Below are 14,853 nucleotides of genomic sequence, written 5' to 3'. Positions count from 1 at the left end.
AGTTATTACGAAAGAGATCTATATCACTAATTATCAGCACCATTGATCTTATATTCCTTGAAGAAATTATAAACATCTTCCATCATATCTGTGATGCCATGGTTTCCATTATCATTAGAAGCAGTGGCGTTAATATTATTAGAATAAACTGCTTGCACTAATGATTGAATCTTGATCAAGCCATCTTTTGCAACCAAGTCACTAAGAGTATTTATTAACGAAGGTGAAAAATCACTGTACCATCTGTGATTCCATACTAATAACTTGATACAACACTCCAATATCTTTTCATTTAATTGATTCACAACCTTTGTAAAGTTATGTGTGTAGGAGCTATTTGAATTATTTGTATTGTTTGAATTTTTGGACAATATTTTAGCTCTTTCCATTTGGTAATATCTAAGCATTTCTCTAGTTGATTTGGCTGAAAATCTTCCACTTAAGGCATTGGCAAATGCTACAGAACCTTCTTTGAAATGCTTTAATCTATAAGCAATTAAACCTAAGATTTCCCACTCTAAAGTAGTTTTCTTGTATTCCATTTGTTGTGCCTGGAAATGAACGTATTCAGCCTGCCACATAGTGTATGCTCTTAAGTCTTCGTATAATAACATGAATAAGTTATCCAACCATCTTTCACATAACCTTTTCTTCTTGAATTCATTTTCTAAGGATTCATCCATATCTTCAATATTTGTTTGATCATCCTTCTTTGGGGATTTAATGGCAAGTGTGGAGGATGCATCATTTTCCATACCGCTTGCAGTACCATTCTCCACGGTAGTTTCGCCATTCAAATTAGAATTAGTAGAATTCTTTCTTGTGTGACCATTACTAGAGTTATTAGTATTACTATTTCTATCCTTACGGTACTCTTCCTCCATTACGAAAACCTTAGCACGGTATTTTAATAACGCTTCCCAGCCAGTTTTATTTACAATTTCTGTTAATAAATCATAAGCCTTGGCAAATGTTGATTTCAAATTAGCGGCTGGCAAATTAATTAACTGTGGATCTAAATTCCTTTGTTCATAACTTATTTCATTACTTTGTAGATTGGATACCTCATCTAATGTAACATCAACGGGGGAAGGTAAATGTAAGTCGTCATTACCCCCTTTTAACGGAACAATTCTTTTTAGGTAATATTTTTCTTTATGCGAATTCATCGGACACGAGTTAAGAGTAAGTAAGGCATTCTCGAAATCATTAAGTTTAGTATAAACCTTGACCAACATAGCCCAGGTCTTGAAGTCAGATGGCGATGATTTCACAGCTTGTTTAGAAATATTCAATGCTAAATCATATCTTTTTTTATCCACACAGAATTGTGCTTGTAACAATAACAAGTCAGCATCACGGTTATCACTGATAACACCATCATTCATGACTTGGACTGCCCTAATCTCTTCATCTTTCAATAATAAGACACGCGCAATCAATGTAACTACACCTGGCTCTTTCTCTTTGAGTCTGTCTAATATTTCCAATGCTTCCTCGTAGTTTTGAGTTAATTCAACACACTTAATAAAACCATCAACCAAATAATTAGATATTATAGTTGGCTGGGGTATATCAATGCCACATCCTAATTTTGGACCGTCCCAGAATAATTTCTCAAACCCTTTCATGAAGTAGTCCAATAATTCTTTGGAGGACTTGCCATTATTAAAAGGATTTAATTTACGAACCTCAACTAGACCTCCAACCTTATTGGCATCGTCATCCTCCGAATCAATTAGGCATCTAACAATTGAAGTCACGAAGGTTTCAAGCCATAATTTCTCTGATTCGTTGTCACTAACCTTATCATGAATTAGTTTTCCATCACTATTGATTATTGAACTCTCAAATTTTCCTGGAATATGGACAGTCACTCTCATATCCACTTTTGAGAATGCATTGTAAGTACAATACGTCAATTCTGGAACCTTCCAATGCTTTTTCTCCCCAAACCAGTATTGTGATCTTGAGCCTATCAAATTAGCTAATCCTTGCAAATGGGCTGCAATTGAAGCAGAATTCGACGTATCGACACCGGTATAATATAAAAACGTTCCAATTTCAGAATTCTTTTTCGATGTCACTGATTGCTTATGGATATTACACAAGTCTGCCGGTCCTAAATCAGTAAAGGTATGCAAACGGCCCGTCCTTTCAATCAATGAAGAATCAAGATATTCCTCCTTAGCTCTGTAAGTTAATGTTAGTATTCTGTATTGAAACTCCCCAGGTAAAATTTCAAATAACCTCGTTTCTGGCCCATTGTATCATAAATGAAAAATTACATACTCAGGAATCGAAGCTAATGTAGTGAGAAGCATATTCGATTGGTTTCTGTATTCTTTAACTATTGATGGCGTTGTATATCTCATACGTAGTCTATCTTATATAGAGTGTTATTATTTGTTACTGCCTCCGACTAGAAATCTCAAAACGTGATTACATAAACATTTCGGTAGTCGTAACTATTAATAATGTTAATATGATTTGTATAGACGTATATATACTGATATACAGGGTAAAAATAGTAATGTACAGAGAAGGCAAAGTGTTAGAGGATGGTTAAAAAATGAAGTTGAAAATCAGGCCTGATAATAGAGCCAGAGTCTAAAAATACATTTATGGTGAATTATCAACATCATAATTTGCATAGTCCAAAAGGGATTGTTAGATTATCTTAATCTCAGCTTCTTATTAGCAGCTTCAGGGGTTTCCTTTTCACCTTCGGTGAACTCGTCTTCTAAGTTTTCCCAGTCTCTTGCCGTTAAGCAGTATTTTTCAGGTGGTAAGTTCAAGCCCCATTTTGGAATAACAGGTGGCAAAGGCTTTGAGTTTCTCTCGTGGGCCAATTCTAACAACAATTCCTTGGGCGGTGTGGGCTTGAATTGGTAGTTTGTTCTTGCAGCTATGGCCAACCTTATGTCATCGGTGTTTACCGTAGAATTAGCACTCGAATTGATGTTTGTATTGGAATTCAAAGGCTTGGCGTGATCGTTATATATAAGAGCATCCTTCAAGACGGAAGTAGTGTATCCTAGATGTGTTAGTATTCATGTTTTGTAGGAGTAAAACTGATGGAAAAATTGAAACTTACTATGAGCAAAATCCATCAACTGTAAAGGTACATGGTCCTGGTAGTTTTGGATTCCTTGAGTGGCAAATATCAAATGCAACAATCTGACATCTCTTGGGACAATATTATTTTGATTATTGGCTGGATTAATAGAGTCCGTTGGATTAGCTGGTGCTGACCCTGCTGGCTCTTTATTAGTTGAGCTCATACTTTATATTTCCCACAGCTATTTAAATAAATACGCTTGACGCTTGTGAAAAATATCTTGCAGCTTATGATGACTCTATAGTTATGTTAATAACTACCTTGATTGTATTATAAACGTAGCAAAACAGGTTCTTCTGATGATAATATATGGTTTTTATCAATCGCGCACAAGCATAAAAATTGTTCACAGGATTTTTGGTGCTATAAAAAGAGATAACCGTAGTCTTACATAAATATGCCCGAAGATGAAGACTCAATGGTGGTCGAACGTCCTGATGATATAGAGGTACCACCTCCCTCGGAACCATATACCTTAATTGAACCATTCGAGTTCTTTAATGATTCTTCAGGAATTTCAAAGAAATGTCTTATTATACTAAACCAATCAATACGGGATATGAATTTACGCCGATTGTGGCCTAATACCCGATTGCATATATGTGCTGATGGAGGTGCAAACCAATTATACGATTACTTTGAGGACGAAGACGAAAGAAGCAAATTCGTGCCCGACTTTATCACGGGAGACTGTGATTCCGTCACCAACGAAATAAAGCAATACTACATACTGAAAGGAACAGTAGTGATACCACAGTATTCACAATATTCTACCGACCTAACGAAATCCTTAATGTTGACGAAAATATATTTCCATTCAGAAACCCTAAGACTGAAGTTGTACGAGGGAATTGAATCAGATAATGGACTTTCGGAGCTAGGTCAGTCTTTGGAAGCGTCAGGTGCAACACCAGTATATGTCTACATGTTGGGTGGTATCGGAGGCAGATTCGACCAAACTATACATTCAATCAATCAGCTCTACAAGCTCAATCAATCAGATCCCCATTTGCAGATATTCTTTGTCTCACATTCAGACATGATTTTTTTAATAAAGAAAGGACTCAACTACATCCAATATGAACGAAAATCCCTCTTTAACACTTCAAGAAAGGCCCCAATATGTGGGCTACTACCACTAAGCAATACACCTATTACATTAAATACCCATGGCCTAAAGTACGATGTGATCAACTGGACTAGCAGTATGATCGGAAACGTAAGCTCCAGCAATGGAATTTGTGGAACCAATGGATTTATTGTGAACGCAACTGACGACATAGTTATGAATGCGTCGATAGATCATTATTAGACTGGTTTTATTTGAAGATTTCTTATATAGTAGTAGTAGAAGTAGTAGTAACTATATACTTACTATACTCACACGTGATTATCGATGATTATATAATCGAGTTAATTTTTCACTTTTCAGCTTTTTGACCTGGAAAATCGTAGTTTAGGTAGACAGAAGTAGTACTTTCAAGAATAGTATAGATTAGAAGGCATAAAATAGAAAGGGACGATGTTCAGACCATCTATTATATTCAGAAATATCCCATTGTTCCGCAGTAGGGTGCAGTCATCTATCCCAACCGTCATCTCCCCAATTAGACAATTATCATTACATTCATTATCATCCTTGCCAAGTGCACAACCTAGTCTTCTCAGCAAAATTGGTTCTTTGAGAGCACCTGTTGGCTCAAGGTCTATAATTCAGAAAGAATACATGATTCCAGCTATTCAAAATGATCCACTCGCATCATTGAATGACATCGAGGTTGAAGATAATACTATGCATATGGATTCAGTATTGAGAAAAAGAAGATTGAAGATGAAGAAGCATAAGTTGAGAAAGAGAAGAAGAGCTCAGAGATCGTTGAAGAAGAGGTTAGGTAAATTATAGAGCGGTCAGAGGGAATCTTGAGATTCTTGAAGATTGTTGATTTTATCTTCCGACTTGCATCACTGACTTGACTTCAATATCCTTAGGAAGTACCTTACGCGAGGATCTCGAGTTAAGTTATGGGAAATGTATTTGACTGAGGTTCTGTTATTATTTTTCATTCTGTAAATTTGTGTCGTATGGGCATCCACTCTGTATATACTTTAAATTGAATAAAATTATTGATTTATATATGTTGATGTAGATCTTAAGCGTAGGTGTAGGAACTACCCTGAAAGTTGTTTCAGAGATGAAATGGAGTATGAAAGTCAGTTTATGACTAATTCTTTTAACTGGAATGACTAATGGTACTGAAAAAACGAGATCAATCGAAAAATTGAATATAAGTAGAATTAAAAAGCCTTTAACTCTTAAACATTCATTCATATTAAGTTACCATAATGTCAGAAAACACAATCACTTTTGTTACAGGTAATGCCAATAAATTGAAAGAAGTCATTGCTATTCTTTCCACTTCTGAATCTCAAGATGGTATGTCAAAAGTTGGTAAATATTCCATTACCAATAAGTCATTAGATTTGGATGAAATTCAAGGAACAATCGAAGAAGTGACAATTAATAAGGCCAAGGCTGCTGCTAATATCCTCAAGGGACCAGTTCTTGTAGAAGATACGTGCTTAGGATTCGAAGCCTTTAACAATTTACCAGGACCTTATATTAAGTGGTTCGTTAAATCGATTGGTTTATCAGGATTAGTCGATATGTTATACAAGTTTGAAAATAAAGGTGCCAATGCCATTTGTACCTTCGGTTACTGCGAGGGACCGAACGCAGAAGTCAAGTTATTTCAAGGTGTTACCAAGGGTAATATCGTCGACAGCAGAGGCCCTACTGACTTTGGTTGGGATTCAGTCTTTGAACCAGAAGGATTCGACCAAACTTATGCCGAAATGGATAAGAAAAACAAGAATACAATCTCCCATAGATTTAGAGCGTTAGATAAATTAAGGGACTTTTTGACTAACCAATAATTTATTTTTGTTATATAGTAATATACAAATAGTTCAGGTACGCTAGTCTAAATTCATGCATTAAAGGAATTAAAAAATATATATACGGAAACAAGAATATTCATATCATACGTAAGGAGAGTATGTTAGCGACGTGACTTATGGAACAGGTAAGCTTGTCTAATCGCTAGTGAACAAGCCCTTCAATTTGCCAAAGAAACTCTTCTTCGATGGCTCATCTTTCAACGTTTCGCCATAGCTACTTATAGCCATCAAAGCTGGCTTCTCTTGACTGGACTGGCTATTGCCGGATCTTTGATTTGACATAACGTTGCCGAATCCTCCTCTGCCTATGGAAAATGACTTATTGGACGCAACGGCATACAAGTCATTTTCTCTCGACGTATTCGATGGCCCATCCACATCTTGTACTTTGCGTGTTAGCTCGGGATCGTCATTTTTCAACATATTACCATACCCTCCTCTACCAGTAGAAATCTTATTTGTATGTAATTGTGGAGTATTAGATCCTTGAGGAACTAGCTTTGGCGAAGGCAACGACTTAGATGATTGGATATTTCCTGCTCCGCCGCGGCCTGTAGAATAGTAGACTCTTTCTCCTTTATTATCAATGCTATTGTGTTCAGATGTAGATTGTTGTGGTATTTGCTGATCATTTCTTTGGCCATTAGGGTTTTGATGTGAACCATGGTTTGATGCAACTGGTTTAATATGATTATTTTCAGATGTTATGTTTTTGGAGTATTGCATGTTACCAGCACCACCTCTTCCAGTGGAGAATGTCATGTTAATCTAGCTACTCAGTCGAATTTCCTTAAGTAGACCTCTTATCTTTAATTAGCGTGGAAGCAAAATCCGAGCGAACTTAAAATTCATCATCAACGTCTTGTGTCACGCGGATTTACCAAATCGGGCCATACAGAAAACTAAAGATAACGATGAAGTTTTCAGTTTGTTGAATTTGCATCCTGTAAGAAATCTTTTATACTTAGAGAAGAAAATCCCTGAATGTTTTCAGGACAGTTAGGACTATTAGCTGAATCTTTTAAATCAGTATTCGGCGAGAATATTTGCTCCTTGCGAACCAAATATGTTGTTTCATTGGATTTTTCGGAAGTATTAGTAATTCTAAACTGCTTGGTAACACGCTTGACATAGTGAATATTAGGCTTGTTATAGATAGACCTGGAATCAGGTAATTTTTTCGGATGATTTTCTTTAGTGTTTGAAATTAAAATTTTCTGGGGTATTATATTAGAATCGCATTTGATGAGCGATTGCACAGCTGCCTTCTTCTGTATTCCTGAGCTGTGGTGTACCTTTACTGGTGACTTGAATTTCTCTTGGGATTCTGTAGGATCTAAGGGTGATATGGATTGTGTAATCTCATGACCATTTTCAGCTTGTGTTCTTTTCTGAAATATGTTCAGCCATCGTTTATTTGAATGAGTGATAACTTTATTTAACTTTACTTGCAATCTATTGCGATGTGCATGTACAACGTCGTCAACAATGAACAGTTCATTGCCATAACTTTCCCAATGGCTATTCTCCAGTAAGGAGCTGCTGTTTGTAGACTTGCCTGACCGAATACCTTTCGGGATCCTTTTCACAAAGCTTGATATCGAATCTGATATCGAATTTGGTATCGAATTTGCCGTTAAACAAGATTCTGCGTTTGACGAACAACTAGGTACGAAGTTGTATGAGTCCCAGTCGTCAAGCACAGGTGACTTAATAGAAGGAGTTTTGGGGGGTCTTGCGGACGGGATGAAGTTATTCTTTGACAAGTCAATGGTCAAATTAGAGGATGCATTGATGTTGGAATTGAAATCACAATCGACTAAATGAAGATGTGATATATCTGTTTTATTAGGCGGTGCCTCATTATCCGTCACTATGTTTCCTTTGGAGTCATGAACATTCAAGCTTGTTAAATTCCCATCGCGAACATGATTCGGTTCGTCATAATTGCTTTTGTATGACATTGTTTCGAGATCGGCTCTTCGTTTCTTGAACGATATCTGTCTAATTAAGGGACTGGTGGCTATACGATCTGATATATTCGAATTCATGGATACAACGCTTCGAGATCTCTTTAGGGATATTCCCTGTTTCCTTTTATTTTCAATATTTATCTTATTATGTTTATTTTGAGCCATTATATGTACTTTTACGTGATATGATATCTGTTTATATTCTGATATGTTTTGTTGCAACACATTTGTTTTAAACGTGTAGATTTTTTTTCACAACCATTTTGAACCCAATATACACTACGCTTACAGGTTAATGGCATATTCTGGTCAAAGTACGTTATTTAGTTCCTGTAAACGAAGATAGATAGGAATATACCAGATAGTTATTCTGTTAACACAATATTTGGTATTTAGAAATATGTCTTAAGATACTCTTACAAGCTTCCTATTTTTATAAATGGTTTTGTTGCAACTTAAGTGAAGATTCAACAAATTCATGTATGTATGAATATAAACCTATATTAACGCACAGTTATATTAGCCATCAATTGTATCCAAATCACTTAGCAGAGAGTTAGATAGACTTAGGGTTTCGTTAATATTGTCTAATTTTTCCTGCTTTCTAATTTTATTTGTGGAGATAAAATCTTGCCAGTCTTCATCAACGCTTTGATTGCAGCTGAGGGTCTCTTGTGTTGGGTTCACGTTGGGATTCTCCAACCGTTTCAGCATTCTATCTATCACCACTGATTTCTTGATATTATAGATATTTATTGCTTTTTGTATTTCGTTGAGTTTTGTCATTAGCAAATGGTTTGTTTCTACTAAGTTGAGAAACTGTGGTATTGAATAGTTACCTACGGCATGATTTTCAGTTTCAATATTTGGAATTGATAAACTCAGTAGTTCTGCTACGTCCATGGCTAGTAGTTTAAGGATGTCCAGCTCATCTTTTTCATCATAGAGTTGTTTCAATTTCCTGATACTATGATCAACCAACGTGCCGTTTCTATTATCCTTGTTAGGACCATTTAGGGTTTCACGAAGGATTTTATTTAGTTCTTTATCCAAACTAGTTTCCCACGAATGAATACATTCAGTTGGCAGAATGTGTCTTCTTATCGAAGAATTTGAGCTAATGCTCGAGAATTTGTAGTAATTTTCTTTGTTGTTATTCAGAGCACTAGGTGTGTTGTAACGATGAGATGACGACGGCTTCAGAAATGAGGATTGGCTTAGATTGTTTGATTGGAAAGATTTCATATTTATTTTGGTAAACAATTTACCTATTTTCATTTGTGAAATGGGTGCAAGTGCACTTAAGTATTGCAAAATTTTATATACTTAATTAATAGATATTATACATATTGCAGTTTGTAATATAGATTTAATGAAGAATAACTTATATAACTTCACCCAATATACATATTCACACAACTTAGAATCCCTGTTTCCGTGGCAAATATATACAATATGCCAATCGTGATTATGATATTAAACAATGCCCTTAGTACTATAATAAATTCAGAGCAAAAATATTATATTAAATTTTCATATTGTCAACTTAGAAAACATCAGGTAACCTTTCTATAACGTAAGCGTGCCCACCAACACTCATTATAGGAACACCGGGAACCTTCCGTATTCTTCTCTTCAAATCGGCATCGTTGGTCGCAACAATGTAACACTTATGTTGAATTACTCTATTCACGAGGCAGTCATCAGCATATGTTCCCTTATGAGAGCAGCTTAAACGTTGGATTCTAGGATCTTTTGCTAACTTCAAAGCAATTCTATATTTGGGGCCTAACTTCTCTAATTCAGCCATTACACAATCAGTTATCATTGGAATACATTTAGCAAATAACGTATCCATCATTCCTTTGGTAATATCGATTTTCTTCTGAATACTAAAATTTATGAAATTCGTATCTATCAAAATCTGATAGGGTGGTTTGATCGACTTATTGAATTGGAAGAATAATGATGATGACACTTGTGGAACACTTTTGGTTAACTCTGGATCTTTTTCATCTTTCTTCGCTACGGCCTTATTTTTATTTATACGTGGATCCTTTGCATTAAGTGTACGCTTAACCAAAGCAAACTTTCTAGTCTTCTTAGCCTTTCCCATATTGATTATCCAAAGAGGTGTTATAGTAAAAGAATAGAGTAGTGAATTAAAATCAGACTTGAATATAAAAATTTATAGTGCGCGATGACCATCTTTCTGAAAATTATTTGAGACTACAGTTTACATCGCATTAATTCTAATACATGCCACATACATTTAAATGAAAATCATTCGACATTTCTGGAGATGTAATAGAAAATATCGTCTAATACGAATTATATAAGTTGGTGAATAATTTGGTAATCAAAACCAATGCGTTTGTTCAGGCTTCTCTTCCAACTGATCAATCTTTTATTATCGAATATTATTTCAAAAACTCTTAGTTTTCGATCAAAGTCTTCATTTAACTTGGTAACACCAGAATCACCAGTGATTCCACTGTAGCAAAGCCATGCTTCATTTAGACTTTCTTTGGTCTCTGGATGATGTTTTTCACTAAGGACGCATGCATCGTTTTCATGCTCATGTCCTACAGAAATGACATTATAGCCACAATTGACAATGTCATCTCGATAGCTATGACTTGTTTTTGTATTTAACTGATGCTTCTCATTGTAGGATCCAATTAACTTGAACTTTCCAGTGGGTCTAAAATTAGGCAACGGATAGTGAAAGAACAATAGTTTGAATATATTTTGAGGTAAGTCTTTGTTTAGTCTATAGAGACTATTAATTTGAGACGCATCTATCTTATGGCTTTCTGAATCAAGTACAGTGAATATAGCACTTGGAACGGAATTCTGATTTCGTATAAGCTTAAGATTGTAGTTGGTTAAGCCATGTACATGGTTCTCTTGGTTAGGGACGTAATTATAACAATTTGGTAAAGTCGAAATAAATTGTAAAATTTGAAACTTGATGATATTAGCATTCTTATTATTAAACTCGTTGCTATCCAGTTCACCGAATGTGAAAATGAATGGGATTTTCTTACGCAATATTGGTGCTAGACCCTTTAAAATTACTGATTTAAAGTCCTTAACTTTGAACTGATCAATTAAATCCCCTGTTATGACAACAAAATCAATATCGTCTGACTCAAGAGAATCTTCGATGAATTTTAAAGTCTTTGTATCCAGTTTACAAGCACGATCATCACATACTTCGTAATCAGAACTGAAGTGAAGATCACTTACTTGCATTATCCTAAAATTGGGCTTTTCTGTGATTATATTTCCTTCTCGTTTTAGAACGTTAAAGTTTGTAAAGTTTTGAATATATTCCTGTTCTTCCGACCTTGAAAGCTTAAATAGTGACAAATGCACTGGCAATAATGAATTGAATGGCATAGGCAACTCCTGATACTGAAAATCCCATTGTGTTCTTGAATCGTGTAAATCTTTGTCTCCAAACAAAATATTTACCTCTCGAATTAATTGAGCAGATTCAAAGGTTGGGGAATTGGTATTCGTGTATTGTTTCCATGATATCAAATTTTCATAGGATTCTTGTACCCAACCGTCACCCTTTGGAGCAGCCGGGTTAGTAATTAGTTGAAAATCAGTCATAATTCTATTGGCTTGATTTATCTGTTCACGTTTTACAACTAGATGATAGTCATATATCATAATCGACTTGGAGAACATGTTCAATGGTTTAGAAACTCTATCCCAACCTGGGGATTTGTTGCAACTACCAAATCTAAAGCATTTCTGTATTTTTATATCCACAATTACCTTATTGGTGTCAACATTATCATTATCAAATATTTCGAGTGGAAGTGAGTGATGAACTAATGAGTTAAAAAATTGTAAGGAAAAGACTACTGAAATCAACACTATTACAACAAAGAAAGGCTTACGAAACCTGAAGTACCTTTGAATAGCGCGCTTCATCATTCATATTGCTTTGATATTCAATAAATAGTCTTACAGTAATAATTGGAAAACTTTCTTTTCCATTAGAATATGCGCGTCCACGGCGGAAAATCCGAGACAGGTTCTACGGCAGTTTACTTCATACATTAAATGTCGCCTTGTTCTTTTTACCCTAGACTTGTCTGAAATGAGTAATTAACACAGATCTAGCTATCAGTCCCTAAAATGAGTAATATTCAAGTATTGCTTCCAATACTTTAAGTTAACTTTATTAACCTTCAGTTGCAAACATTGAAACAGATCAATAGCTCAAAATATTCAATAAGTGCTGATTTCTTCCTCACAGCTACATACGAGATTATACGATGCGCATATTTATACAATTCTATTGTAGTACATTTTTGTTTCTATATCCTTATAAATCAGTAGATTACAAGACAATTATATATGAAACCAAGTAAACCAGATGATGATACCTCTATAAATAATTAGCAATTTAATTTATTAAGTTAATACAATTTATTGCCAAGTAGACTATAAATCAATCAAAGTATCGTCATTGCGGTCTTCATTCTCATCCTGTTCAGGGCTATTCAGTTCACTCGAATCACTCAGACGTTGCTTCATATCTTCGCGATCACCCATATCCCTATCTTTTCTTGAGACTTCAGCCTCGGCTAACTGTTTGCTGTATTCGGTGTTGTCTGAGGTAAAAAAGTCATGTAGTTTGTTATTGTCAAGGCTAAAACTGTTATCCAAAATATCAACTGATGCATATATCAACAGCATTGGTTTGGCTCCAGTCGTAGTATATTGCAAAATATCTTGCTGTATGGCCATAAAATCAAGTTCATCAATTTCGTAATCCACAACAATATTATTAGAAGAATAGATACCTTTTTGGTAAATCCAGGTACTGGACCCCTTGTACTTATAATAGTACTCAGAATCGGATAGAACTATACCAATTAAAGCATATTTAGTAGGAAACTTAACATCTTGGCTCCGGATATTCTCCAAGACATTTTCATAATTTCTGATATCTAATCTTGTATACAGCTCATTCAAGCTATCCAAGTCTTTGGTAAGCGTAACTTTTTGATTATCGATTTTCTCACTTAATTGGTACAAATCATTTGTATCATTACCTTGCCCTTTCAAATATTCAATTGTAGTCTTCAAGAAGCCCTTAACCTTCTTTCCTTCAAAGGAGTTGAGTTGCATGATTTCATTACTAATCTTCATTCTTTGTTTAATTATTTCATTTCTTCTGTTATTCATCTCACTGACTATAGGATAGTATTCCGAACTATATAATTCAGGATAAAACACTTCGTCAACTTGGAAATTAGTATCAGCATATGAATCCTCATCTCCAACTAGCTGAATGGTTAATATTTTGGATGTATCGATTAACCTAACGTTGCCAAGCATTTCTAAGTCACTACCCCAGAATAATTCATTAAAACTGTCATATAGCGATTTATGTCTATATTCGGCATCAACGTCAAATGTGAAAATATTATTAATTAACTCTTCATTAACGCTTTCCACACTTGATTTAAATAACTTGTCAACGATATCCTCATGACCAAACATCGCATCATAATTATCTTGCAAACTTTCATATAACTTGGGTAATAGTTCGTCCACAGTTTCAATTCTGTTATTTACTAAACGCTTCTTCATATCATTAGGCAAGCTGACAATCAAACAGTCCCCACTTATAAATGATCTCTTGCTTTGGCCATCTAAGAAACCTATGGCTTTCTGTAATTCAATGAAAAACTTGAACGAAGATTCTTTCAGCTCGTCCAAATCGGAAGGGATATTAATATTCTGTGGTTTGCCGATTGCCCAGTTACTGTCATATTGTAGTTCGTATCCGAGAGATTTTAAAAATGTTGATTTGACTTCAGTCAATTGTGCTAATATTGTAATTATAGGGATATAGTAGTTTTCCAAAAATCCACATCTTCTATTTAATATCACTGGTGGTCCATCCTCCTTTTGCATATTGTTTACATTGTCGAATATACAGACATCTGCCGGCCTTTCAAAATATTCATAATGTTCGAAGCCTATATCCTCGTCCTGTTCTTCTGTCCTCTCTTCTTCGTCATATTGTACATTTTCTGATACCGATCCATATTCTTGAGGCACTGTCTGATACAGTGAAAAATCTGGTATATCGTTTGGGTTCAGTACATTTATGCTATCATTATATGGTACCAATTGATCGTTAGCGTTTGGGGTATCAATTTCAATAGGATCTTCGAAAAGATAAGCAATTGCCGATTCCACATCATTCTTAGTAATATTTAATGCTTTAGCCGCTTGCTCCTCACTAAACCCCATCTCTGTTAATTTCTTAATATTATTGTCCGAATTCATAGTGTTGTATATTTGAAAGAATAATATTTACACCCTGATGCTTGTTTAATAGAAATCCGATTTTTAATAGTGCGTTAATCTACACCACTCAAATTTTCAGAAATAACGACTATGTTAGAATCATGTCTCTACAAACCAGCAGTAATATATACTGATGTTGTATATAAAAGTATGTGTATCTTGCTCCACCTTGTGTTCAGCGTATCAGACGTACCCGATATCGTACGTGCTTAGCCACCACTCATTTCTAAGGCACCTTTTTTTAGTAGTTCCCTATAAAAATTCCTAAATTACAACTAGCTAACTAATTAAGCTTATTTATGTGCATATATAACCACTATGTTACGGTTCAGAACTAAACGTAACGTTGGCCTTTAGGTTTGACCTTAATTCGAGTCACTTGTATCGGAATATTTGCAACTTCTGTTTTTAATCTTTTTTTTTTTTGCTTCAAAACTGATTAAACATTGGTTT

General features: G+C 34.9%; 11 protein-coding genes across 11 annotated transcripts; 3 read left to right on the top strand and 8 right to left on the bottom strand. All coding sequences in view use genetic code 12, as the record gives it.

Moving 5' to 3' along the window:
• Positions 1–26: 26 nt before the first annotated feature.
• On the bottom strand, positions 27–2,324 carry DEHA2G07832g (DEHA2G07832p; the record flags this gene model as incomplete). Its single annotated transcript, XM_461888.1, has 2 exons — positions 27–2,193; positions 2,293–2,324. 2 exons carry the CDS (start codon positions 2,322–2,324, stop codon positions 27–29), a joined length of 2,199 nt encoding a protein of 732 aa, XP_461888.1.
• Positions 2,325–2,675: 351 nt separating this feature from the next.
• On the bottom strand, positions 2,676–3,284 carry DEHA2G07810g (DEHA2G07810p; the record flags this gene model as incomplete). The annotated part of the gene is made up of 2 exons (XM_461887.1): positions 2,676–3,037; positions 3,098–3,284. The coding sequence occupies 2 exons, from the start codon at positions 3,282–3,284 to the stop codon at positions 2,676–2,678; spliced, it is 549 nt and encodes a 182-aa protein (XP_461887.2).
• Positions 3,285–3,518: 234 nt separating this feature from the next.
• On the top strand, positions 3,519–4,433 carry DEHA2G07788g (DEHA2G07788p; the record flags this gene model as incomplete). The annotated part of the gene is made up of 1 exon (XM_461886.1): positions 3,519–4,433. The coding sequence occupies one exon, from the start codon at positions 3,519–3,521 to the stop codon at positions 4,431–4,433; it is 915 nt and encodes a 304-aa protein (XP_461886.2).
• Positions 4,434–4,643: 210 nt separating this feature from the next.
• On the top strand, positions 4,644–5,024 carry DEHA2G07766g (DEHA2G07766p; the record flags this gene model as incomplete). The annotated part of the gene is made up of 1 exon (XM_461885.1): positions 4,644–5,024. The coding sequence occupies one exon, from the start codon at positions 4,644–4,646 to the stop codon at positions 5,022–5,024; it is 381 nt and encodes a 126-aa protein (XP_461885.1).
• A 440-nt stretch (positions 5,025–5,464) lies between these two features.
• DEHA2G07744g (DEHA2G07744p) lies at positions 5,465–6,055 on the top strand (the record flags this gene model as incomplete). The annotated part of the gene is made up of 1 exon (XM_461884.1): positions 5,465–6,055. The coding sequence occupies one exon, from the start codon at positions 5,465–5,467 to the stop codon at positions 6,053–6,055; it is 591 nt and encodes a 196-aa protein (XP_461884.1).
• Positions 6,056–6,214: 159 nt separating this feature from the next.
• Positions 6,215–6,841, bottom strand: DEHA2G07722g (DEHA2G07722p; the record flags this gene model as incomplete). Its single annotated transcript, XM_461883.1, has 1 exon — positions 6,215–6,841. One exon carries the CDS (start codon positions 6,839–6,841, stop codon positions 6,215–6,217), a length of 627 nt encoding a protein of 208 aa, XP_461883.1.
• A 161-nt stretch (positions 6,842–7,002) lies between these two features.
• Positions 7,003–8,217, bottom strand: DEHA2G07700g (DEHA2G07700p; the record flags this gene model as incomplete). Its single annotated transcript, XM_461882.1, has 1 exon — positions 7,003–8,217. The coding sequence occupies one exon, from the start codon at positions 8,215–8,217 to the stop codon at positions 7,003–7,005; it is 1,215 nt and encodes a 404-aa protein (XP_461882.2).
• A 354-nt stretch (positions 8,218–8,571) lies between these two features.
• DEHA2G07678g (DEHA2G07678p) lies at positions 8,572–9,330 on the bottom strand (the record flags this gene model as incomplete). Its single annotated transcript, XM_461881.1, has 1 exon — positions 8,572–9,330. The coding sequence occupies one exon, from the start codon at positions 9,328–9,330 to the stop codon at positions 8,572–8,574; it is 759 nt and encodes a 252-aa protein (XP_461881.2).
• A 268-nt stretch (positions 9,331–9,598) lies between these two features.
• On the bottom strand, positions 9,599–10,168 carry DEHA2G07656g (DEHA2G07656p; the record flags this gene model as incomplete). Its single annotated transcript, XM_461880.1, has 1 exon — positions 9,599–10,168. The coding sequence occupies one exon, from the start codon at positions 10,166–10,168 to the stop codon at positions 9,599–9,601; it is 570 nt and encodes a 189-aa protein (XP_461880.1).
• A 215-nt stretch (positions 10,169–10,383) lies between these two features.
• On the bottom strand, positions 10,384–12,006 carry DEHA2G07634g (DEHA2G07634p; the record flags this gene model as incomplete). The annotated part of the gene is made up of 1 exon (XM_461879.1): positions 10,384–12,006. The coding sequence occupies one exon, from the start codon at positions 12,004–12,006 to the stop codon at positions 10,384–10,386; it is 1,623 nt and encodes a 540-aa protein (XP_461879.2).
• A 513-nt stretch (positions 12,007–12,519) lies between these two features.
• DEHA2G07612g (DEHA2G07612p) lies at positions 12,520–14,379 on the bottom strand (the record flags this gene model as incomplete). Its single annotated transcript, XM_461878.1, has 1 exon — positions 12,520–14,379. One exon carries the CDS (start codon positions 14,377–14,379, stop codon positions 12,520–12,522), a length of 1,860 nt encoding a protein of 619 aa, XP_461878.2.
• Between the last annotated feature and the right edge of the window lie 474 nt (positions 14,380–14,853).

This window comes from Debaryomyces hansenii (assembly GCF_000006445.2).
Source record: "Debaryomyces hansenii CBS767 chromosome G complete sequence".
In the NCBI taxonomy this organism is placed as follows: domain Eukaryota; kingdom Fungi; phylum Ascomycota; class Pichiomycetes; order Serinales; family Debaryomycetaceae; genus Debaryomyces; species Debaryomyces hansenii.
The sequence above is the reverse complement of the archived record's forward strand: the minus strand, read 5'-3'. Positions and strand labels throughout refer to the sequence as shown.